The sequence below is a fragment of the Pongo abelii genome, chromosome 5 (genome assembly GCF_028885655.2).
Source record: "Pongo abelii isolate AG06213 chromosome 5, NHGRI_mPonAbe1-v2.0_pri, whole genome shotgun sequence".
Classification (NCBI taxonomy): domain Eukaryota; kingdom Metazoa; phylum Chordata; class Mammalia; order Primates; family Hominidae; genus Pongo; species Pongo abelii.
Window position 1 is genome coordinate 124,058,929 of NC_071990.2, and position 25,798 is coordinate 124,084,726.

The 25,798-nt window shown below is 36.9% G+C and overlaps 1 protein-coding gene across 16 annotated transcripts in view; it reads left to right on the forward strand.

Moving 5' to 3' along the window:
* The window catches only part of PKIB (cAMP-dependent protein kinase inhibitor beta), a 236,566-nt gene that overhangs the window by 192,560 nt on the left and 18,208 nt on the right, over positions 1 to 25,798 (forward strand). For 4 of the 16 annotated variants that reach the window (XM_063724971.1, XM_054558099.2, XM_054558098.2 and 1 more), the window contains 2 exons: positions 19,144 to 19,248; positions 19,522 to 19,582. The exons of 4 other annotated variants lie outside the window; for them this stretch is intronic. In XM_063724971.1, coding sequence (XP_063581041.1) covers positions 19,180 to 19,248; positions 19,522 to 19,582 — 130 coding nt within the window. In that variant the 5' untranslated portion in view covers positions 19,144 to 19,179. Of the gene's footprint in view, positions 1 to 19,143; positions 19,249 to 19,521; positions 19,703 to 25,798 lie in introns of all 16 variants that reach the window. 8 more of the 16 variants (XR_008526409.2, XM_054558107.2, XM_054558105.2 and 5 more) reach the window with 4 other exon arrangements.

The following is a 25,798-nucleotide window of genomic DNA, read 5'->3' on the forward strand; positions in this document are numbered from 1 at the left end:
ATTGTTCCCTCAAGAATGATTTTCTGCCATGTGACTGTGCACCATATAACTAATGAGGCTTGGATATGGCTTAAGAAAGGATGCACTAATGTGTCAGCCTACAGCCCTCAAGTGGTGATGTGCTATCAGTGCTCAATATTCGTTCCAGAACTCAGGACTGAACAACTGATTGAACTGTGGGATGGAGTCTAGCATGAGAAATTTCTACATCCTATTTTCCAGATATACTGCTGAGGCCCTCTGGGACTCAATCATAGTTATCTAGCCTTTCAATATCCATGAACCACCTCAGAGAAATAGATTAGATAAACACTAACTTTTTTTTTTTTTAGCTCGCATAGTCTATAATTCTAAATGGAAGAAGTGGGGAGTTAAAGATAGGTGGAGGAAGGCTTATGAGTTAGAGAGCAAAATTATACTTGTTACAGGACACAGTTGTGTCAGGGGGTTGGCCAGTAGGGCCATGATTTATGATACAATTCAATGTTTGCCAACATGGAGGTCCTGGTCTCCTAGGATTCTATAGAATTATTAGAGGAGTCCACAAAGCCATGTGTCTGTGTCTAAATAAATACTGTCACATTAATGCTACCATTATCTAAATATGCATAGATTATTTTATAAAAATAATTTATTTAAAGTATTTAATTCACAAAAATGCTTTTTTGTTACATATATTCTGAATCAATGGATTATCTAAAAACTGTAGGTTTTTTCAACTTGAGGGGTTATTTTGGCATAAGACCTCAATAAACATAGTTGTAACTTTTACACCTCAGAATGTGCCATATTTTTTAGTATTACCCATACAGAGTGTTTCTGACAACCCTCAGATTCTATGAATCTATCCTGGATGCTGCCCATCACCTCTCGTCTGCTGCTCTGGTCTCTCTGCTCTCTTCCAAAGAGAGACTTCTGCTGTCTTCCAAAGCTTCTTGAGCCTGCTACAGTTTTCTCTGGTCTACATCCTCCCGGGATTGTTCTCAGCAATTTTACTTTATTGTCCAAAGCAGAGGCATCACTAGGATGATTATGGTGCATAGTAAACTTTACCAAGCCTTGAGGATAACATGAGAGAATTATAGTGCAGAAATGGGAAACCTGGAATTGGTTATTCAACATCATTACTAAAGTTCATTAGTTGGGCCCATTCACAAGGGTCCCCAGTTGATTGGCTCTTTCCTTACTTTGTAACCTGTTTCAGGCATCTGCTCATCTCCCACAGGCAAGGTTGATTTAATTATGTGCTGCCTTCCTGGAATCGAGTCAATAATTCTCTCTGCACATAAATCAGTACACATTATGATTATTAAAATTTGGCAGTTATGGAATTCAGAGCCTGAATTGGGCTGTTCTTACATTGCTATAAATACCTGAGAATGGATAATTTATTAAAAAGATTTAATTGGCTCATGGTTCTACAGACTGTGCAGGAAGCGTGGTGCTGGCATCTGCTTGGCTTTTAAAGAGGCCTCAGGAAGCTTCCAATCATGGTAGAAGGCAAAGGGGGAACAGTCATGTCACATGGCAAAAGGAGGAGCAAGTGAGAGAGAGTTGGAGGGGTAGGTGCCACACTCCTAAATTACCAGATCTTGAGGGAACTCACTATTAGGAAGAGAGTACCAAGCCATAAGGAATTCACCCTCCATGATGCAAACACCTTCCACCAGTCCCTCCTTCTAGCGTTGAGGATTACAATTCGGCATGAGATTTGGGTGGGGACAAATATCCAAATTACATCAGACCTCAATGAGTACAACTTTGAAATCACATCAGTAAGGAACTTTTATCATTCAGAATATTATTGTTTCAAAGTGGAGTTCTCATTTAACCAAGTCTCCTCTACCCCAACAATCTACTCCCAAGCAAGATGGCTTTACCAATGTAGTAAATCAGTTTTTTCATAAAGCCTTAAAAGAACACAGACTGACTTCTAAGCAAGACTCAAGGGCAAGAAATGTACATGTCTTTCCCTAATAGACCTTACAATCAGAAACTTTCCCCTAAACTAACAATAAGACTATGATATGATCCAGCCGTCATACTTCTGGATATTTATTCCAAAGAATTTAAATCAGGATATTAAAGAGATATTAGCACTCCCATGTTCATTACAGCACTATTCACAGCAGTCAAAATGTGAAAACACTGAATTGTTCACCAATAGATGATTGGAAAAAGAAAACTTGGTATATTTATACCTTTAAAAAGAAGACAATTCTATTAAGTATGACAACGTGGATAAACCTTGAGGTGAAATAAGCCAGTCACAGAAAGACAAATGCTGCATGAGCTCACTTACATGAAGCACTTTAAATAGTCAAATTTGTAGAAGCCAAGAGTGGAATGATGGTGGTTGCCAGGAGATGGCAGAACAAGGAAATGGGGAGTTACTAATCAATAGGCATATAGTTTCAGTAAACCAAAATGAGTGAGCTCTACAGATCTGCTGTACAACTTGTACCTTAGTCAACAATACTGTATTCTACACTTAAAAATTTGTTAAGCACCTAGATCTCATGTTAAGTGTTATTTTTATCACAATAAAATAAAAATTGGGAGGAAAAAAACGCTTTCCCCTAAGTACAATAAAGACCTAGCCCTCAAAGAAGGATATCAGAAAATCTATCTTTCTCTTCCACATCTCCCCCAAACTGAGGCTGGGCCTTTTACCTTTACAAATCACACCACCATGTCCACTAGTAATCTGATGTTAGAAACTGATGTTTATTCTTGAAAAAAATTATAGAAACCACCATTATCTTATAAGTTTGCCCTAGAAGTCCAGTGACATGAGCTTTAGACTGGATTTTCAAATTAATCAGATGATTAGTCATACCAGCAATCTGGTCTCCTATACACATCTTTGAAAATAGACCTGCTTTTTTGTTTTTAGTTTAGTTTTGTTTATTAATGAGCTGATGATTAAAATTCTTTCTAGCTCCAAAATTCTCAGATATCTACAAATTACACATTGATCGTCACTTGTTTTGTTTTCCTCTTGACTGCCTTTAATAGCATTGATTAATTTGGCTTTGCATCAATTCTCTTAAGTTGTAAAATAAGAAAAACTGGATAAGGTATGCTTTGGTCAAGGTCAGATACACATGTGAGTCTCATGTAAAATGTACATTGCAATCTTAAAAATTAGTCTATTGAAATATTTCTATAAATTTTTTAAATTCAGAAAACACATTTATTAATTTTCTTCCAGCTGCTAAACTTCTCAGATTATTGAAAATATGTTATGAAAAGTTAGTCACTTGCCCCCAGTCATAGACAGTGATAGAATTAGGAACTGGATCCTATCACTATCTTTAATTTAAGAAATGAGATCATCATGAATTAAAGGGGGAGATTGGGCCAAAGCGTAGGTAATACCAAAAAGCTGCAGTTTTAAAAAGACTAAAAATTCTATTGGCATTTATAATTACTACAGTGTATATAAGCAATAGAGATAAGAATGACCCAATTTGTATTTCCCAGATAAATCTCAAGGCAAGTTTTAAAAAGGATAAAAAGAAAAAGAAGAATCTTAGGTTCAAATGAGTTTACATCATGCATAAGCACAGCAGCAAAATGCCCGTTCTATTTGGCCTCAGTTGGACAACTGCCTATGAAAAAAAGAAATACTCAAGGAAAATTTCTGCTGTAACTGGGCTAGCTTTTTAAAATTAATTAATTGATTAGTTTTTGTTGGCTTTTTATTTTTAATTTTTGTGGGTACATAGTAGGTGTATATATTTATGGAGAACATAAGATATTTTGTTACAGGCATGCATCAGGGTAAATGGGGCATCCATTACCTCAAACATTTATCCTTTGTGTTAAAAACAATCTGATTATACTCTTTTAGTTTAAAATATAAAATTAAATTATTACTGACTATAGTCATCCTGTTGTGCTATCAAATACTAGGTCTTATTCTTTCTACATTTTTTTGTGCCCATTAACCATCCTTTACTACCATCCCAACACTACCCCATGATCCCCTTCCCAGCTTCTGTAACCATCCATCTGCTCTCTGTCTCCGTGAATTCAATTGTTTTAATTTTAGCTCCCACAAATAACTGAGAACATGCAAAGTTTGTCTTTCTGTGCCTGGCTTATTTCAATTAACATAATGTCTTCCAGTTCCATCCATGTTGTTGCAAACGACAGTATCTCATTCTTTTTATGGCTGAATAGTACTCCATTGTGTATATGTATCACATTTTCTTTATCCATTCATCTTCTGATGAACGCTTAGGTTGTTCCAAATCCTAGCTATTGTGAATAATGCTGCAGTCAACATGGAAGTGCAGACCTCTTTGATATATTGATTTCCTTTCTTTGAAGTATGTACATTGCAGTGGGATTGCTAGATCATATGGTAGCTCTGTTTTTAATTTTTTGAGGAAACTTCAAAGTGTTCTCCACAGTGATTGTACAAATTTACATTCCCACCAACAGTATATGAGGGTTCCCTTTTCTCCTCATCCTCACCAGCATTTGTTATTGCCTCTTTTTTAAATAATAGCTATTTTAACTGGAGTGAGATGGTATCTCATTGGTTTCTATTTGCATTTCTCTGATAGATGAATAATATGGAGCACCATTTCTTATACCTGTTTGCCATTTGTATGTCTTCTTCTGAGAAATATTTTTTTTCAAATCTTTTGCCCATTTTTAAGTTTTTTTTTTTTATTTTTTGAAAAAGGATCTCACTCTTTCATCCAGGCTTGAGTGCAGTGGCATGATCATGGCTCACTGCAGCCTTAACTTCCTAGGCTCAAGCCATCCCCCCACCTCGCCTCCCAAAGAGCCGGGGCAACAGGCAGGTGTCACCATGTCCAGATAACTTTTTTAATTTCTGTAAAGATGGAGTCCCAGTAGATTGTCTTTTGAACTCCTGTGCTGAAGTGATTCTCCTGCCTCAGCCTCCCACAGTGCTGGGATTACAGGTGTGAGCCACCACATCCAGCCCTTTTTGCCCATTTTTAATCTAATTATTAATTTTTTCCTATAAAGTTATTTGAGATCCTTATATATTTTAATTATTAATCTCTTGTCACATTGGTACTTTGCAAATATTTTATCCCTTTCCATGAGTTATCTCTTCACCTTGTTGATTGTTTCCTTTCCTGTGAAGAAGCTTTTTAACCTGATGTGATCCCATCTGTCCATTTTTGCTTTGGGTGCCTGTGCTTGTGAGTTATTACTCAAGAAATCTTTGCCCATTTCAGTATCCTGGAGAGTTTTCTCAATGTTTTCCTTTAGTAGTTTCATAGTTTGAGGTCTTAGATTTAAGTCTTTAATTCATTTTGGTTTGATTTTTGTGTATGGCGAGAGACAGGGGTCTAGTTTCACTCTTCTGCATATGGATATCCAGTTTTCCTAGTACCATTTATTGAAGAGACTATCTTTTCCTTAGTATATGTTCTTGGCACCTTTGTTGAAAATGAGTTTACTGTAGATGTATAGATTTGTTTCTGGGTACTTTATTCTGTTCCATTGGTCTATATGTCTGTTTTTATGCTAGTAGCCTGCTGTTTTGTTTACCATAGCTCTGTAGTATAATTGAAGTCAGGTCATGTGATTCCTCTTGTTTTGTTATTTTTGCTCAGGATAGCTTTGGCTATTATTCTGGTCTTTTGTGATTCCATACAAATTTTAGGATAGTTTTTTCTATTTCTATGAAGAAAGTCATTGATATTTTCATAGGGACTGTATTTAATCTGTAGATTGCTTTGGGTAATATGGACATTTTAACATTATTGATTCTTCCAATCCATGAACGTGGAATATCTTTTCATTTTTTGTGCCCTCTTTAATTTCTTGTGTCCTCTTTAATTTCTTGTGTCAGCGTTTTAGTTTTCATTGTAGAGATATTTCACTTCTTTGGTTAATTCCTAGATATTTTAATTTTAGCTATGGTAATTGAAATTACTTTTTTGATTTCTTTTTCAGATTATTAAATCTTGGCATAAAGAAATGCTACTGATTTTTGAATGTTGATTTTGTATCCTGATATTCTACTGAGTTTATCAGTTCTAATACTTTTTGGTGGAGTCTTTAGATTTTTCTAAATATAAGATCATATCATCTGCACACAAAAGTAATTTGACTTCTTTCTTTCCAATTTGGATGTCCTTTTTTTTAAAAAAATTTTATTTAATGGCTCTAGCTAGGACTTCCAGTACTATGCTGAATAACAGTAGTGAAAGTTGATATCCTTATTATATTCCAGATCTTAGAGGAAAGGCTTTCAGTTTTTCCCCATTCAGTGTAATACTAGCTGTGGGTGTGTTACATATGACTTTTCTTATGTTGAGGTATGTTTCTTTTGTATCTGTTTTTCGAGGGTTTTTATCATGAAAGGATGTTGAATTATATCAAATGCTTTTTCAGCATCAATTGAAATGATCATATGTTTTTCGTCCTTCATTCTGTTAATGTAATGTATCACACTCATTGATTTGTGTATGTTGAACCATACTTGCATCCCAGGGATAAATCCCAGTTGGTCATCATGAATGAAACTTTTAGTGAATAGTTGAATTGGTTTGCTAGTGTTTTGTTGAAGATTTTTGGATTGATATTCCTTAGGGATACTGGTGTGTATTTTTCTCTTTCGGATGTGTCTTTGTCTGGTTTTGGAATTAGGGTAATATTGGCATTATGGGATGAATTTGACAATATTCTTTTCTTCTGTTTTTTTGGAACACTTTGAGTAGGATTGGTATTAGTTCTTCTTTAAATGTTTGGTAGAATTTAGCAGTGAAGCCATTGGGTCTCAGGCTTTACTTTCCTGGGAGACTTTTTATTATGGCTTCAGTCTTGTTACTTCTTATTGGTCTGTTCAGGTTTTGTATTTCTTGTGGTTCAATCTTGATAGATTGTATGATAGATTGCATGTCTAGAAATTTATCCATTTCTTCTAGATTTTCCAGTTTATTCCATATAGTTACTTATAGTAGCCACTAATGAGCCTTTCTTTTTTTTTTTTTTTGAGACAGAGTCTTGCTTGTCGCCCAGGCTGGAGTGCAGTGGCGTGATCTTGGCTCACTGCAAGCTCCGCCTCCCGGGCTCACGCCATTCTCCTGCCTCAGCCTCCCGAGTGGCTGGGACTACAGACGCCCGCCACCACGCCCGGCTAATTTTCTTTTCTTTTTAGTAGAGACGGGGTTTCACCGTGTTAGCCAGGATGGTCTCGATCTCCTGACCTCGTGACTCACCCGCCTCAGCCTCCCAAAGTGCTGGGATTACAGGATTGAGCCACCGCGCCCAGCCAATCCTTTCAATTTCTGTGGTATTGATTGTAACGTCTCCTTTTTCATCTCTAATTCTATTTATTTGGGTCTTCTCTCTTTTTTTCTTAGTCTGCCTAAAGGTTTGTCAGTTTTGGTTATTTTTCTAAAAACCGAATTTTCATTTTATTGATCCTTTGTGTTATTTCTTCATTTCAATTCCATTTACTTCTGCTCTGATGTTTATTTCTTTTCTTCTACTAATTTTGGGTTCAGTTTTCTCTTGCTTTTCTAGTTATTTAATATGCATCATTGAGTTGATTACTTGAAATTTTATTCTTTTTTGATGTAGGTGCTTATTGCTATTAACTTCCCTCTTAGTACTGTTTTCGTGAATTCCATAGGTTTTAGTATGTTGTGTTTCCATTATCATTTGTTTCAAGAAATTTTTCAATTTCCTTCTTAATTTCTCCATTGATCTACTGGTCATTTAGGAGCATATTGCTTAATTTCCATGTGTTTGTATAGGTTCCAAAATTCCTCCTGATTTCTAGTTTTATTCCATGGTAGTCAGAGAAGATGCTTGATATTATTTCAATTTTTAAAATGTTTTAAGACTTGTTCTGTGGCCCAACGTATGGTCTATTCTTGAGAATGTGCAGTATGTTGAGGAGAAGAATGTGTATTCTGCAGCTGTTGGATAAAATGTTCTGTAAATATTTATCAGGTTCACTTGGTCTATAATGCAGATTAAGTCCAATGTTTCTTTGTTAATTTTCTGTCTAGCAGATCTGTCCAATGCTGCAAGTGGGATGTTGAAGTCTCCAGCTATTATTATGTTGGGAGTCTATCTCTCTCTCTAGCTCTAATAATATTTGCTTTATATATCTAGATGCTCTAGTGTTGGATGCATATATATTTAAAATTGTTATAACCTCTTCCTTAATACACCCCTTTATCATTATATGACCTTTGTTTCTTCCTATAGTTTTTGTCTTGAAGTACATTTTGTTTGATATAAGTATAGTTACTCCTGCTCTTTTTTGACTTCCATTAGCATGGAATATCTTTCTCCATCCTTTATTTTCTGTCTATGTGTGTCTTTATAGGTGAAGTGTGTTTCTTACAGGCAACAGATCATTGGGTCTTTCTTTTCTTTCTTTTTTTTTTTTTTTTTTGTTTTTTAATCCATTCAACCACTCTGTGTCTTTTTATTGGAGAATTTAGTCCATTTACATTCAATGTTACTATTGATAAGTAAGGACTACTCTTGCCATTTAGTAGTTTTCTAGTTGTTTTGTGGTCTTTTCTTCTTTCCTGTGTTCCTTTTAGTGAAGATGATTTTCTCTGGTGGCATAGTTTAATTTCTTACTTTTTATTTTTTTGTGTATTTGTTGTATGTTTTTTGATTTCAGGTTACCATGAGGATTGCAAATAGTATCTCATAACCCATTATGTTAAACTGATGACAGCCTAACACTAATTGCATAAACAAACAAACAAGCAAAAAGAAAACTAACAAAAACTCTATACTTTAACTTCCTCTCTCTGCTTTTTAAGTTTTTGATGTTTCTATTTATGTCTTACTGTCTATATCTTGAAAGGTTGTCCCAGTTATTATTTTTGATTGGTTCACCTTTTAGTCTTTCTACTTAATATAACAGTAATTTACACACCACAATTTCAGTGTTATAATATGCTGTATTTTTCTGTGTGCTTATTAGTACCAGTGAGTTTTGTACCTTCAGGTGATTTCTTCTTGCTCATTAACATTTATTTTTCTTTCTGATTGAAGAACTCCCTTTAGTATTTCTTGTAAGACAGGTCTGGTGTTGATGAAATCCTTCAGCTTTTGTTTGTCTGGGAATGTCCTTATTTCTCCTTCATGCTTGAAGGACATTTTTTTTTTTTTTTTTTTTTTTTTGCCAAATATACTATTCTGGGGTAAAAGGTTTTTTTCCTTTAGCACTTTAAATATGGCATGCCACTCTGTCCTGGCCCTAAATTTTCCACTGAAAACCCTGCTGCCAGACATATTGGCGCTCCATTATATGTTATTTGTTTCTTTTCTCTTGCTGCTTTTAGGGTTCTTTCTTTATCCTTGACCTTTTGGACTTTGATTATTAAATGCCTTAAGGTAGTCTTCTTTCAGTTAAATATTCTTGGTATTCTATAACCTTCCTGTACTTAGATATTGATATTTTTGTCTAGGTTTGAGAAATTTTCTGTTATTATCTTTTTGAATAAACTTTCTACCCCTATATCTTTCTCTATCTATTCTTTAAGGCCAATAACTCTTAGATTTGCCTTTTTGAGGGTATTTTCTAGATCTCGTATGAGTGCTTTATTCCTTTTTGTTCCTTTTTCCTTTGTCTGCTCTGACTGTATTTTCAGATAACCTGTCTTCAAGGTGACTAATTCTTTCTCTGCTTTATCAGTTCTGCTATTAAGAGACTCTGATGCATTCTTCAATATGTCAATTTTATTTTTCACCTCCAGAATTTCTGCTTGATTCTTCTTAATTATTTCAATCTCTTTGTTACATTTAACTGATAGAATTCTGAATTGCTTCCCTGTGTTATCTTGATTTTTTTTTAACTTTCCTCAAAACAGCTAATTTGAATTCTCTGTCTGAAAGGTCACATATCTCTTTTTCCCCAGGATTGGTCCCTGGTGCCTTATTTAGTTCATTTGGTGAGGCCATGTTTTCCTGAATGTTTTTGATGCTTGTGGATGTTCATTGGTGTCTGGGCCTTGAAGAGTTAGGTATTTACTGTAGTCTTCTCAGTCTGGGCTTGTTTTTACTCATCCTTCTTGGGAAGCCTTTTCAGGTATTTGAAAGGATTTGGATTGTGATCTAAGGCATATCTGCATTACAGGGTACCCAAAGCCCAGTAACACTGTGGTTCTTGTAGGCTTATAGAGGTACCACGTTAGTGGTGTTCAATAACACCCAGAAGAATACTCTGGATTATCAGGCAAAGACTCTTGCTCTCTTGCTTTACTTTCTTCCAAACAGAGTCTCCTTGTCTGTGCTGAGCTGCCTGGAGCTGGAAGGAGGGTGACACAAGCACCCCTGTGACCACCAGTGCTGGGACTGCTCTGGGTCAGATCTGAAGCCAGCATTGCATTGGGTCTTGCCCAAGGCCCGCTGTAACCACCCCCTGTCTATAGCCTATGTTTGCTCAAGGCCCTAGGGCTCTATGATCAGCGAGTAGCAAAGCCAGTCAGACCTGTGTCCTCCCTTCAGGGCAGTGAATTCCCTGGCACATTGAGTGAATTCAGAGATGTCAAATGGGAGCCAGGGACTGGAGTCAAAACCTCAGGAATCTATCTGTTGCTCTATTCTACTGCAGCTAAGCTGGCACTCAAACCATGAAACAAAGTCCTTCCCACCTTCCCCTCCTTTCCACAGCCAGAGGAATCTCTTTCAGTGGCCACCACCACAGCCCCATGGGGAGTACTTCCAGGCCATTGCTTATTTTCACTACTTGCCTAAAGCTCTTCAGTCAGCTTGTGGTGAATGCTTCCAGGCTTGGGACTCACCCTTCAGGGCAGTGGGCTCCCATCTGGCCCATGGCAGGTCCAGAAATGCCATCCAAGAGCCAAGGCCTAGAATTGGGGACCTCACAAGGCTGGTTGGTGCTCTACCCCACTGTGGTTGAGCTAGTACCTGATTTTTGGTTCTTATAAACGTGTAGATAGTTGTTAAACTAAATTGTTGTTTCTGTCAGGGGGACAATAGGAAGAGGCTTCTATTCAGCCATCAAGATCTATCCCTCATCTGGGCTACCTTATTTTAGATTAAAAATACATCAAAGAAATATTATGTTTCAGACTACATAAAGCCTTCTGATTTATAAGTTACTAGGAAACAAGTTTTGAATTTTAATCTTGGCAATTAACAATACTTTAAATTATAAAGACTATTCAAATTAAGAGAAGGTAGGCACCTCTGCTTTCTCTCCATGTTCCATAGAGGATTTGCTGAGGATAAAGGACTTGCATTTACATGCAAGTACATAAAAACAAGACAAGAACCAATGCATATCTGCATTGTTTTTTAAGATCCACAACTGTAACTGGGGCTTCTGAAAATGTCAGAACATTCTATCCTCTGTACCCTGTGATGTATAATTAATTTCAGGGTCCAGCAGACCCCAGAACACAAGGCTTCAAGGTTTTCTGAAACTTCAGTACTCTAGGGTGGAGTACGTAGCTTGGAAGTTAGAGTCAACTAACTGTTGACTTTCAGTGTTTCTATACTTCGTTTACTCCCCACCGCCCCCTGCTAGTGAGGATATTTAAAATTATCTTTAATTATACTAGTTTTCAAATTATGACAAGCTGAGTCAGCTTTTTAGTATTTTCTTCAGCTATTTGAATTATGATAGATTTGTGGGAATTTTCTCATACTAAAATTCTTCAGCATCCTTAATCAAATGTCAAAGTATAATATTTGAAAGATCTGATGTGGAATGAACAAACTGGCAGGATGACTTGAAAGGTTTTTCTTGGTTCAGACATGCTGCCTAAGATATAAATGTGACAATACTTAAAATGCCAACAGAACACTTTTATGAAGTTTGATAACATACACTTTCTCTCCCCATAGACAGGATCTGCAAATGATGTGGACTACACAGTGTCAGATCAATGTTAAGTTCACTTGGAAAGCACTCAATGAATATTTTCTATCTACTTTCCACCCTTAGAATCTGTTCTTACCTCTCGGGATATTTTAGTCTTCTGGGGAAAAACCATTACCCATAGAGAATGTTTAGTGAACATCATATTAAACTGATTTAGTGGTGAACTTCAGGGTTGATTATCAGAGTGAAAAGTAAAAAACTTTAGGAGATGACTGATCTAGACAAGGCCATCAGCATATATCCTGACAGGGCAGGTATTGAGAAAGTTAATTTTGAGATTTAAATTTTTAATTTACTACAAGGCAATTTTAAATAAGGTCTGAAATTGGATGAGTAGGCTTCCAAGGTCATGTGTATGCATTTCTACACTTTGTTAAAACCACAGTAAATAGTCCATTCATTTTGGTATATATGCTGTTAGATCCTGAAGATACTTAATCTTAATGGATATATGTGGCATACCCCCACCCCCAAGAGTATTATTGGAGAAAGATGGAGGAGAATGTTGCCTAACCTTTACTCCAATTCATTATTCTCAAACTGTGTGACCACAGTTACCTAGGGTGCTTGTAATGCATATGATGTCAGACATACTGAATCAAAAATTCTAGGGAAGGTACCTGGAATCTGTATTGCTAACAGACTTCTCAGCTGAGTCTTATGAACAGAAGTTGGGGAAACACTGTCCTGGTTTAAATGGCGTAAGATTAATTTTCAGTAAATAGGTGTTTTATTCAAACTTGCTTTATCTCTCCTGTATTTCTCCCCATCTCCCACGTTAAGATTTGTAAAAAAAATCTTAGGAAGAGCTAATTTGCTTTAAATTAACTTTTTCAGTCTCCAAGCTGGCACAGGTGAGATAAAGTTTTCTCAATTTTTTTTTTCTTCTCCTTTCCACAATTTAATCAAGTGTTAAAGTGAAAAATCTGGTTCTTTGTGGAGTGGTGCATTAAAAAAAAGGGGAATTAATTTACACTGCCTGGTGTCAGGATGTAATATGATTATGTTGGCAAAGCTATAAAAAGAAAATACCCAAAGCTCATAAAAAAATTTGAAGGAGGTCACTGTTAGAGCAGATGGAAGGAGCAGAGTGCCTGATCATTGAACAGCTACTGAGCTAAAAGGATATTCAGGTTGAGGTGTACTTAGCTGGGAGAAGGTCACAAATCTTAATTAAAGCTTTCAGGGGGAATGTCCTGGATTTGACAGTAGACGCATATTGATTTGCCTTACTGTATAGAAATGACTAAAAGGACTGGTAAATACAGTGTAGTCAGCTGTCAATTTCAATTACCCTGAGGGAATCTAATACAGTAGAGGGTTCCTATGCTGCATTCTTTGGGGCCTTCTCTCCTTTGTAACCAGAAAATACCCTTTCATGAAATGCAAACTTATTTTCATATTTTAACAAAAAAGCTACAAAGATTAAGTGCATTAAAAAGTCTAAAATTAAACCAAAAAACAGGATTATTAAACAAAAATTTATATTGACCTCAATATTTTTAATGAATTCTGCCAATTGTTGTGACATGAAAGATAAGCTAGGAGGCAAAACTCACACACCTTAAAAACAACAAAATATTTAAATTATATTAGATAGGATTATACCACCAATGAGAGAAGTATTTGTTTCTGTTTTATTCTGTGAAAGAATTTTATGACATCTAAATGTGTGTGTGTTCATGGATTACACATATTATATACATTATATTGTATGTGTATTACATAATAATAGGTATAGAGAACAAAAAATAAATTTTTTCAAAATTGTGCACATTATTCAATTGTATGATCTTCTTTTTTAAGTTTCAAAAATGAATTAAAGTTTTCATATCAGATGAATTACTGAAACAATATTTTGGGTTTGCTGAAACACTATGGTGAATATGTGGTTCAAAGAAGAAAAATATTCTTGTTGAAACGATTCAGGCATATTGTAGATGGCTGTACTAGGTGACTTTTAGGTGACTTCTTTATAACTTTATAAAGTTATTTTAGTCTAATCTCTTCTAAATTTATAAGGGCCTATGACTCTAGAAAAGGCAATATAATGAAATTTTTAAAAATCCGTGTTTTGGAATCCTATGTGACAGGGCTTAAATCCTATCTTACGGCAAGTTTCTTAATATCTAAAAGACTCTATTTCAGTTGTTTCTTTTGAATTGTAGGGCATCTCTCTCTCCTCCCTCTTCTCTCCCTCCCTCTCTGACATCTGTGGTAAAGATTAAATAAAATATTGCGTATAAAGCCATGTACAGTATATATTAATAAAAGCCACTGCCTAGCTAAGGGCCCAATTAAGAGTAGCTGTTCTACCTGTGTATGGCTGATAACATTTTTAATTATCAACTGAGATTTCTTTACTCCTTTATACTTGCTTTAATACTCTATAAAGGCTGTTTACTGAGGGTTGATGCACTTAATCTAGAACAAACGATCACTTAAGTTTCTGTTTTTTAAAATCTAAACAAAGAGCCATAGTCTTGAAAGTCAGCATTATTTATGACAATAGCCTGACTTTTTGAAAGAAAAGATTTCTTGAGCTATCTGAAACTGAAGAACTGAGAACAAACCGTAGAGTGGGAATTACTATATGATGATGTAAAAGTTTTGATGTTTCTGGGAAGGGAAATGAGTCATTGACTAGCTAGTGGGAGAAGAATTCAGGATGTAATGAGACCCTAGTCATTATTCAAGTCTCTGTGAAGGTGGCCAGGACTCCAGCTCACTGGGTTGAACAGAAGGGAGATTGAATAATAAAAATTCTAATGAAAATCCAAGTGTAAAGAGGACTATCCCTCACTTCCCAGGGAAAATTTTGGTATCATAAAGAAGCTCTCTCTATATGTTCTTCGACCCTAGAAAGGTAGACAAGCAATGGTCAAGAGAAGTGCCCAAGCAGATGGGCCTGACTGCCACCTCACAGAGTTCCCAGCCCCTCAGAAGAGTGAAACTCCGAAGTGATTTCATGGACCTCATGGAGGGCATAGAACGATTTAAATAGACCATCAACCTTAAAGTCCAGAGATGGAACAAAGAGGATGCAGATGCACATATCTCTACCTGAAGTAATAGTTATACCTGAGACAATAGCAGTGGATCCCTGTGCACTGATGTAACTGGACACATTGCAGCTCAGTGAGGGTCAGCGTGGACACAGGATATGTGTGAACCTGATGCCTTTTCTCTACACTTCAGTCTCCCTTTCATGAAAGAAAGGAACATGCTATTAGTGGTAGGCTGTCTTAGTCACCTCCTATTTACCCTGCTGGTGAGGGAGAGCTAAACACCACCTGACCCTGAAGAGATGAGACCAACAGCAGGTTATTAGTCACATCTACTGAATGCCTGGGGGAGGAGGACACAGCACACCTTGCAGGGCCACACAGGAGTTGCACTCAAGAGCAGAGTGAACAACCAGGGCTGTAGGAGGTAGGCTTTGGAGAATTAAGAGGGTAGGGTGCTCCCAGTTCTTGTGGAATGAGGTGATTCAGTTGTTTGATTTGGCAGGCAAACAGAGAACAAAACCTGCTACTCAAGGATAAACAGAAACTGTGCCTGGTCCCCTTGGTAAGGATGGTGGTCTGGCTAGGATACCTGATCTATGGGAGCAGAGTGGGGAGGAGAACTTGTAGTTAGGCCATTAGAGACCTATTTTATCAGATATCAAGCCTTAATTTTTGGCTTTATGCTACAATTGATCACTTGATGCTTTGACATCAGTTTAAATCTTGATGATAACTGAGACTTTTAGGGATTAGGAGACATGCCTTCCTAGGAAGCAAAGTAGGCACCTGACCAAGCAGAGAGGGCCACATTTTGAGGTGGTCGCTAAAAACATGAACTTCGGTTATGTCTCCATATATAACCAGTAAAGGCCATTGAGAGACCTGTGTGACATTGATGCAGAGAGGTGTTCCCAGAGGGTGTGAATTGAGACTAACCAATGCTTGTGGCAGTGGTGACATCAAGGGGTAGAGGGACATTTTTCTCATTGTGACTTAAATAGTTCTTTGAAAGCCCATTAGGCTTATCAATTAAAGTAGCTGCCTGGGGCTGACTACCTGAGGCCTATGGGAAGGCTGCATTTCAATGGAAAGCTTTCTTCAAGATTCCATTTTGTATTCTGAGACATAAAATGAGTGCCTTGGTAACAATCTAGTGTCTAAAACTCCAAATGAGATAAGGAATATCCTGTTGAGGCCTTGTATTGTGGCCTTAGGATATGTAGAGAAACCTGTTAATTTGGTTTATATATTTATATATGGGTACCTGTGAAACAAGAGATTCACAGAGTTCTTTAAAGTGTGACTCTTAGGCAATGGTCTAAGAGTTGTAAAAATATACATATGAGGCAAAATGGCCAGGGCATCCATTGCCAAGATAAATGTCTAGAGTGTGCCAATTGTGCTGACCCTTGGATTCTATTCTTTATCAGGGACATCTTGGTTAAGGAATTAAGAGCAACAACTCTCTACTGAGCTCTATCATGTATAATTGTGGCAACATCATTGGTAAAGTGTATGGCCTCATATTGCTGTTCATTCAGTTGATCCCAGGGGGCTCTCCAGGTAGCCAAGGACTCTAAGAAAGGGATGACTTCCCCTAGCACCACGGTTTTGGCAAAGGACTGGTGGTAGAGGAGGCTACCACCTTCTACAGATAGAATATGCCAGAAGGCCCAAGCTTGACTCCATCCTGTCGCAAAGAGGTCTCATAGCTATGCCAAATTCATGGGGGTGCTGCTCCAATGCATTACAAGGCATTGCAGTAGCTGGGTACAGTGGGTCACAGGCTCAAAGTCTGTGAGACCCTCTATTTCCAGAAAAGCCCGGTGTGTGGCCAGTAATTGCCACTATAACGGTGTATAGTACAAGGCCAGGAAAGGCAGTTTCTTGCATCAGAAGCCCATGAGCAACTTATGACCATCACAGGTGGCCTAGAGACTCCAGGAGGCGTGAGATGAGGTCGCTGAAGCCTCTGAGGGCATTAACTGGAGTGCCTGTTGATTTCATTTTGGACGGCTTCTACAGCCTTTTGTTGAGGAGGTTCCCCTTTAAGATGGGCAATCTGTAAGTAACAGCATTAGTGAAATTAAAGAAAATTTGCAAAAGAATATGTTGTCTCCAGAACCCAAAAAAGACTAAAAGATGTTGGACTTGTATTAACCTTGTGGGTACTGAGAGGGTTAATACCTGTTTTTTGACAGTATCAGGGATGAAGCAGCTTTTGGTTTACCAAATAACTTTCAGGAATTTTAACAGAAGTCATAGGACTTTGTACTATGTGTGAAATAATGATCCACCCTTTTTGTGTGAGTTCCTTTGTATTTGTATGTTCTTAATGAATACGTCAAACAAATCTTCCTGGAGAAGGATGTCATCAATGTAATATACCTGTGCTCTTGGAGGAAGGTGGATGTCATTAAGATCCTGCCTGCAAAGACTGTGTGCAGTGGCAAGGCTGCTGAGGTAGCCCTTGAGTAGCCTGGTAAAAATATATTGTGTCTCGTGGGAGGTAAAAGCAAACTGTGACTGCTAAGCTGCTGACATTGGCACCAAATGGATCATATTAGCCTAATTCGTAATAGCAAAATATTTATCAGTTGCTGATTGCATGGAGTCAGAAGTTTCAATACTCAGTTTGTTGGAAATAGGGGCCTGAACTGTATGGGACCATGGCATTAAGGTAGCAGCAGTCTACTGTGCTGCACCATTTATTTGTTCCAGGTTTAAGAACAGGCCAAATAGGCCAGATTGGGTTGTTAAATGGAGAAGCAGTGGGGATAATCACCCCTGCACTCTATAGCTGTCATATAACAAATTTTAATCCTCAAAAGCCCTGTTTTAAATTACTTTGAGCCATGTTAATAATTATTTTAATTTGGGGTGGAGGCAGAAGAGTCATGAATTTCCATTTTGTCAAGCCAATTTATAAGTGTCAAGATTTAATCTAATTTCCATTTATTTTTCATTGGGTCAGAGCGTCCATGTCCATTATGGGATATTTTAGGGCAATGATTGCTATGACCATGATGGGAAATTTAGGCAAGACAGTAATTATGATGGTTAAGATGAGACGTATCTTTTTGTCCTCTATTTTATATTCCAGAACTCCCCTAATGTTATGGGGGATACCATGTTTAAATTTAGTAAGATCCTAGTCATAACTGTAATCTGAGCCCTAGTGCCAGTTAAAACCATGAAGGTTTGCCAATTGGTGCATTTCAGCAGGTATTAAAGTTAATTAAGAACCTATACTGTAGAGGCACAAAAGCCAGTCAGTGCCCCTTTATCTTGGCTATATGAATGCCTTTAATATATTTTCAATTTCCAATTGGGTCAAATTGTAGATCTTTGTTTTAGGGTTCTTTTGTTGTTGTTGTTGTTGGTTCCTCCCTGTATCCAGGATTTTTTTTTCTTTGCTTTTTTTAAATTTCTTTTCTTTCTTTCTTTCTTTTTTTTTTTTTTTTTTTTTGGTGGTGGTCACTGGACATATTTGGTGGTGGTAGGGTGGTGGTGAGGGATCCTCTTTACCCTGATGATATTTATAAGTCTTTTCTCTCAGAGAGCTTCAAATTAGTATCATCAAGGTTAGGGGTTTCCCCCACAGCAATGGTTGATTTATATGGTTTAAAGACCCTGGGCTTAAGTTGAGTTTGAATTAATGGTGCCATGGAGTACCACCATGCCACAAAGGTAACATAGGATTTTTTTCTATAACCTCAAGGATTAGGATCTTTATTGCAACAGAGACATAGTAAGCAGAGTGGTACAGGGAAAGAAAGCTAGGTTTATAACCCAGACTCAATAGACCAAAATTATCTCCTGCTGCCACTGCCCTACCTTTTCTGTCTTGTGGACTTTTTTCCTCTTTCTTTGTTTCTTTCTCTGCACAAATTCCCTGAGAATATTTTGAGTTTGTAGCTAGGTGAAATTGGAGCTTTCTGTACAATCACCTCTGGTGCAGACTTTCTGGGTACTTATGGGAAAACAGGGAGCTTAGTGGCCTTTCTCAGAAGTGGCTGCCTCTTCCTCTAGGGAGTGCGAGTCCATCTCTCTGGAGTTGAGGTCCATATCCAGTAAAGTCATTAGTCTATGGCTTGGATAGGGCCAGCAAGCCCATGATTGCAAGACTGGCCATTTGGTGTGTTGGTAGGCAGCAGTGCTGAGTCCAGACATACTGGCTGTGGGTTTTGCATTGGCAAATCATTTGAGTACCAAATGCTCCTTCCTCTCTCCACCCTTTTCTTTTTTCATTAGCACCTGTGCCACAGGCCACCATGGATCTGCACCTCGATGCCCTTCAGAGTCATGAGAGCGCAAGCAATAGCAGCTCAGGAAGCAGCAGCAGAGGAGACCAGAAAGGTCACTACCTTTGCATGAACAACAATGGCAACCAGGATACCATGCTTGGTTCTCCATGGGGTGGCCACCTTCCTTCCCACAAACCTCACACAGGGCTGCCTCTGTGCCTGTTCCATAGGTGTACCATTACAAGCAATGTCTGTATTGCTGCTCCAAGCAGCCAGTGACAGTCACCAGGCTAGATATGGTGATCGGAGAGCTCTAGCCTGAGCTCTGGTAAGCAAGACTGAAGTACTGACTGGTTAAGGCACTGTTTTCTCATTGCATTTACAGGCTGAAGCTTCAGAGATCACCTGCCAAACACAGGCTGAACCTGACAGCATGTCACACCAGGGTATAGTTAACAACCATTTTCTTCTTGGGGACAAGAGCATTGCAGAGTTAAAAGAGATGGCATAACAGTGCCACATAGGCCATAGCTCAAGCCCATCAGCAGTTAGCAGTTCTGTCTCAGGTATGCTTGCCAAATAACTCAGAACCAAATAACCAAGGAAGAGTTAATTGTAACTGACAAGGTGTCTTCTGAAATGGTTGGGCATGTCATATGGTTCATAACACCAGTGGATTTTATTGCTTTCTATTCACCCCATTGGTGAACGAAAGATTCCTGCCCTGGAGATTCAGAGATGCCTAGACAACCAACACCCAACACTGGACAGATGAGATCCACAGCAGTTTACTGGTCATACATACTCACCACCAAAGGAGAAGAACATTGCAGGGCATGCAGGAGCATGTGGGGGTTGTAACCAGGAATAGTATGAACAACCAGGGGCTGTGGGAGTAATAGTAGCAAGAGTTACTATTAGTTACATTAGGTAACCAGAATAAGACTTGGATTTCTAAGAGTGACATGCTCAGTAAAAGGGTAATATGACAAAACCCTAACCTCCAAGGAAGACAGTAAAGCGACTTTCCCAGTCTTGACTTTGCCTCAGATGGAAATGGGGGAAACGCTCTCTTAATAACTTATGAACGAAAATGAAACCTCACACTGAGTGTGCAAATTTCCAACTGTGTAGTCTGTGTAATCCGAACAAAAGTCATGCTGAGAATATAAGGCTAACCAATCTGTTATTACCCCAGACACCCAGCAGAGGCAAATTCAGATCTAGGTAGAGGAAAACACCTTAACCCCATTTAACCCAGGTCTCAGGTAATTTTTTTAAAAAACTTTCTTTTTTTTTGAGATGGAGTCTCACTCTGTTGCCCAGGGTGGAGTGCAGTGGCATGACCTTGGCTCACTGCAACCTCCACCTCCTGGGTTCAAGTGATTCTCCTGCCTCATGCTCCTTAGTGTCTGGGATACAGGCACACACCACCTCACCCAGCTAATTCTTATATTTTTAGTAGAGACAAGTTTTTGCTGTGTTGGTCTCGAACTCCTGACCTCAGGTGATCTGCCTACCTTGGCCTCCCAAAGTGCTGGGATTACAGGCATGAGCCACTGCACCTGGCCTTAAGGAAAATGTTTTTAAAAATATGATCTCAGAACCCCAAATCACAAAGCGACCAAAGAAATAAGTCTCCATGAGAAAGTTTTGACAAAAACAGTAAACAATGGGATCAGAGTATAAAGAATTTAGATATTGGAATTTTTCATAGAGAATTTTTTTTCACTATTTGAGAAGAATATATTTTAGTACTGTGGCATAATGTATAAATTTTTATAATAATAACTATATATGATGTAGTATGTAGTATAGGTCTTAACTGTATCATTCATCATACAGTTATATGTTAAAATAGTTAATATTTATATTCTATAACATGAAGCATGATGTCGTGTACTTTCTCCTCTATTTTTCATTTGGAATACATTCTACAACATGACCCAAAATGTAAGAACTTGTGACTTGTAACTTTTGTTTAAAGCCATAATTGTTCAATAATGTGCTACAGAAAGATTCAATTGACTTCTCTTATGAAACAAGCTTCATTGTATCAGCTCTACTGTTCTGTGAAATGCCCTTTAAGTAAAAGATAAAATAACATTTTAATGCGTTGTGTATAATGTACACATGCATATTATCTATGTACTGAACACACATTGTATATGATATTGTTATTACTATTTGTGAAAAATTTTTATAGCCTTACTATATTTGAAAAGAATAATTGAGGGTTTTTTTATTTTTTATTTCTTTTAAACTTACAGAATTTTAATGGGAAAATGCTCATGTCATATGTTAAGCAAACACAGCAGGAAACAGTACAGTATTTTGAAAACTATTTAAAACCCCACAGAAAAAAGACTGGAAGCAAACAGCTGCTCTTGTGTGATAAGACTATTGTTTTTATTTCAATTATTAAAACATTCCTTTATTATTTTTACTATGAGAAAAAATATGTAAGTATAAGTAACTAAGTAATAAGATACTGTAATACAATGAACTAAACTTGAAAAAGAGCAAAGTAGATTGCCTAGAAATAAAAATATGATAATTGGAAATAAAAACAGTGTGTGGATTATGCAGCCGATTAGACACAGCTGAAGAGAGAATAGTGAACTATATACACTTACGATGCAATTCTCTGAAGAATCTAATACATTTATGATGCAGTTGCCATTCTTATGTAGAGCGTTTTTGCCGTTGTTATGTAGAGCTTTTACATATATATACACACACATATATATATATACACATATGTATATATGTAAAAGCTATATATACACACATATATATGTGTATATATGTAAAAGCTCTACGTAAGAACGGCAAAAATGCTCTCTATATATCTAAAAAACACTATATATACATATATATAGAGAGAGAGAGAGAGAGAGAAATTGGTTCATGCAATTATGAAGGCTGAGAGGTCCTAAGGCTTTGGCAAGCTGGAGACTCAGGAGAGCTAATGATATGGTTCCAGTTTGTGTTCTAGTCTGATAACCAGGAGACCCACTGTTGTCAGTTCCAGTCCAAGTCCGAGTTTAAGGCAAAAGATTGAAGACTGAAGACAGCTCGAAGACAGGCTGAGAAAGAAATTGTCCTGCTCTCTATCTTTTTATTCCATTCAGGACTTCAATGCATAGGATGTGGCACACCCATATTGAGAAGGGCAATGTGTTTTATGCAGTCCACTGATTCAGATGTTAATCTTATCAGGAAACACCCTCACAGACACACCCTGAGAAATGGTTAACCAAGTATCTGAGCACTTTGTAGCCCAGTCAAGGTGGCATATAAAATTAGCCATCACAATTAGCAAACTTCTTAACAGCAAAAATAGAATAATGTGGAATAATATTGTTGGGTGCTTTCATCCTAAAATAGTGTATTTGTAAGAATGAGGATAAAAATAGATCTTTTCAGGCATCAAAAAAACCCATAGTTCCCAAAAGAATTTCAAAGACTAAACTCCAGGGGAAAAGGTGAATTATCTCAGGAATTGGAACATGAAAAAAAATAACATTGTGGAAATATAACGGTATTATGGATATACACAAAAGACCAATTCTTAAATACTTAGATATATGCTAAGGTATTTAGATATGCAGTATCATGTTATTGGCAGCTTGCTTTCAGTTGGTGAAATAATAACTGTGTGTGTGTGTGTGTGTGCGTGTTTCTGTTTAGAGAGATTAAATATAGCAAAGTGTTGATCATTGAATCAGGTGGAGGCTCCTGCTTGAAACCCCAGTACTTTTGGAGACCAAGGAGGGAGGATCACTTGAGGCCAGAAGTTTAAGACCATCCTTCAACTCTACAAAAAGTTTTAAAATTAGGCAAGTGTGGTGCTTCCCACCTGTATCTCTAACTATTCAGGAGGCAGACAGTACATTGCTTTTAGCTCAGACAATTGAGGCTGCAGTGAGTTATGATCATGTCACTGCACTCCAGTCTGGGAAACAGAGGGAGACCCTGTCTAAAAATAAAATATACCAGAAAAACACTATAGCTGAAAGCCATCTATTTAATAATCCTTAGAATTTTTCTCACAAGTTATTATAAACAAGATCTGTTGTTTCCGTGATCAAAAATTTCTCCACCAATATCTAATTTTGTGGTGCCTTTGTGAGTCCTCCAAGATCATCATGGTTCAATGACCACATTAATAATCAAAGCCTTTTTCAGAAATCAATGGACAATGAGTGTATTTGTCTATTTCTAGAGCGTCTATTTTATTTTTTATTCTATTTGTCTACCCTTGAGGAATACCACACAGAATTAAGCCATCAAGTCTGATAGTGTAAGTCCTTTGCTTTTTCCTTTCTATTTGAAATAAGTTATTCTCAGTCTATTGCATTTTCATATAAATTTTTGGAATCAGCTTATTACTCCTATTGTGGTAGATTTGATTTAAAAACTTCACCTTTTAATATGCTTTAATGGTTCTCCTTGACATCTGTCTCTATTTTCAGAAAGTGCATCTTTTTTTTTTTTTTTTTTTTTTTTGAGACGGAGTCTTGCTCTGTGGCTACACTGGAGCGTAGTGGCGCAATTTTGACTCACTGCAACCTCCAACTCCCTGGTTCAAGTGATTCTCCTGCCTCAGCCTCCCAAGTAGCTGGGATTACAGGCACATGCCACCACGCTCAGCTAATTTTTTTATATTTTTAGTAGAGACGGGGTTTCACCATGTTGGCCAGGATGGTCTCGATCTCCTGACCTCGTAATCTGCCTGCCTTGGCCTCCCAAAGTGCTGGGATTATGGCATGAGCCACTGCGCCTGGCCAGAAAATGCATCTCATACACACCTTTACTACGTGATTTAGAAGTTTCATGATTCCCTGGTGCTTACAGGATACGTTCACATATTGTTCATGGCATTCATTTTCTTTGCAACTATGTTATGACTATGCTCCAACTCATTTTTCCGGCTCCACCTGGGCATAACACTCCATGGCAGCAAAATGTTTCCTTTTCTCTTATTTAGAACTTGCTTTTTACACTCCCCCCTTTTAGCTTACAGATATTTCTCTGACTTAGTAAGCCTTTCATTCCCTTTCTACCTGTGTAGATTCCTCCCAAATTTTGAGGCTCTGTATGTGTTCTACAGCCTTTGTGAAATATTCCTTAATCACCCCAAAATTCAATAACCATTTATCTTTTACATTTCTATAGTAGTTTTATTTATAACACTTATTTGAATATATCATATATTTACTTCTATTTTTACATTTCCTTTAATATGCACATATTCCATCTGTACAACGAGTTCACAACTCTTTCAGGGTGGGGACCATATATTAAGCATCTTCATGTGTCCCCACTGTTTCTATCACAATGCTTAGTCTTATTTGCCACTGTTTCCCCAGAGTCTTGCACTGAACGGAAGATATAGTAGATGCTTAACAATAATTGATTGAATGAGGACTGAGACTGTGCTCAATAAATGTTTGCTGAGGTGTAATTGAAGGAGAAAATAATGAGTTGTCAGATGAAATGGGTTCCAATCTTGTCTCTGTTACTTGCTAGCTAGGTTTAGCCAAACCCTTTTATTTCTATGACCTTCAGTTTCCTCACCCTTAAAATGAAGATAGTAGTGACTAATCCACAGTATAGAATCACATGAACAAATTCTCATTAAAGTGCTTTAAAACAATGCATGCTTAACACATGTGTATGCCATTTTTCATATCATAAAAATCTTTATTATAGAAAATTTGGAAAAAAGTAAAATTCAAAGAAGAAAGTAGAAATCATTAATAATAACATACACAAAGGGAATAACTATTATAATTTCAGTATATTTCCCTTAAAATGTTTTTCTGTGCATGTATTTTAAAACTAATATATGCATAGTGGTTTTAAAGTTTTGAAAATTTATGTTTTTAAATATTTTAGATATTTTTATGGCGTCATTTTTCTATTTAACTTATATGGTACTAAAGGACTATAGTAGCATAATTTTGTACAAAAGATTTTTATAAAAGTTAAATGTATCGATTTAAATAATGTTACTTCTATTAATTGCAGGTTAATATGAACATGCATAATTTGATGAAAAAATATTTCAATGAGATGATTTTTCTTTCTAAAGTAGTTTGCCATTTGGTTGGGTTTTTTTTCCTCTGTGACCCAGAAAAATTCTCAAAACTACTCTTAATTTTTGTTCCCGTAATTTTGATTGAATTTTTTGCTTGCTGCAACATTATAATGATTTCTTCTGTAAAGTACCGAAGATAACTTAGAAAACAAATCAGAGCTTAAAAAGGCTTAATCATTTATATTCATTTAAATAAGGACTAAGAGACATCATAAGAGTTTTTCTTTAAATTGATGAAATAGAAGAAAAAGACACTACTGAAACTGTGGGTGCATTTAAAAAAGCATTATACCTATTTTATACCCATTTTATTTATCCAATTGAAGAAAAATTTATAAATAATTTCAGTACTCAGCCATGTTCCTTGCTTTTTGGCTATGCATATTTAAGATAGTTGGTATATGCTCTGTAATGTTAACATTCAAGAAAATTTTATTTTTTCAAAACTGTCATTAGAAATTTTGAATTATGTTGATTTGAGAAAGATTGCATTTTTAAGATATAATAAAATGACGTCAAATAAATATCATCTAGCTTCAAACTAAATGGTGTGTAA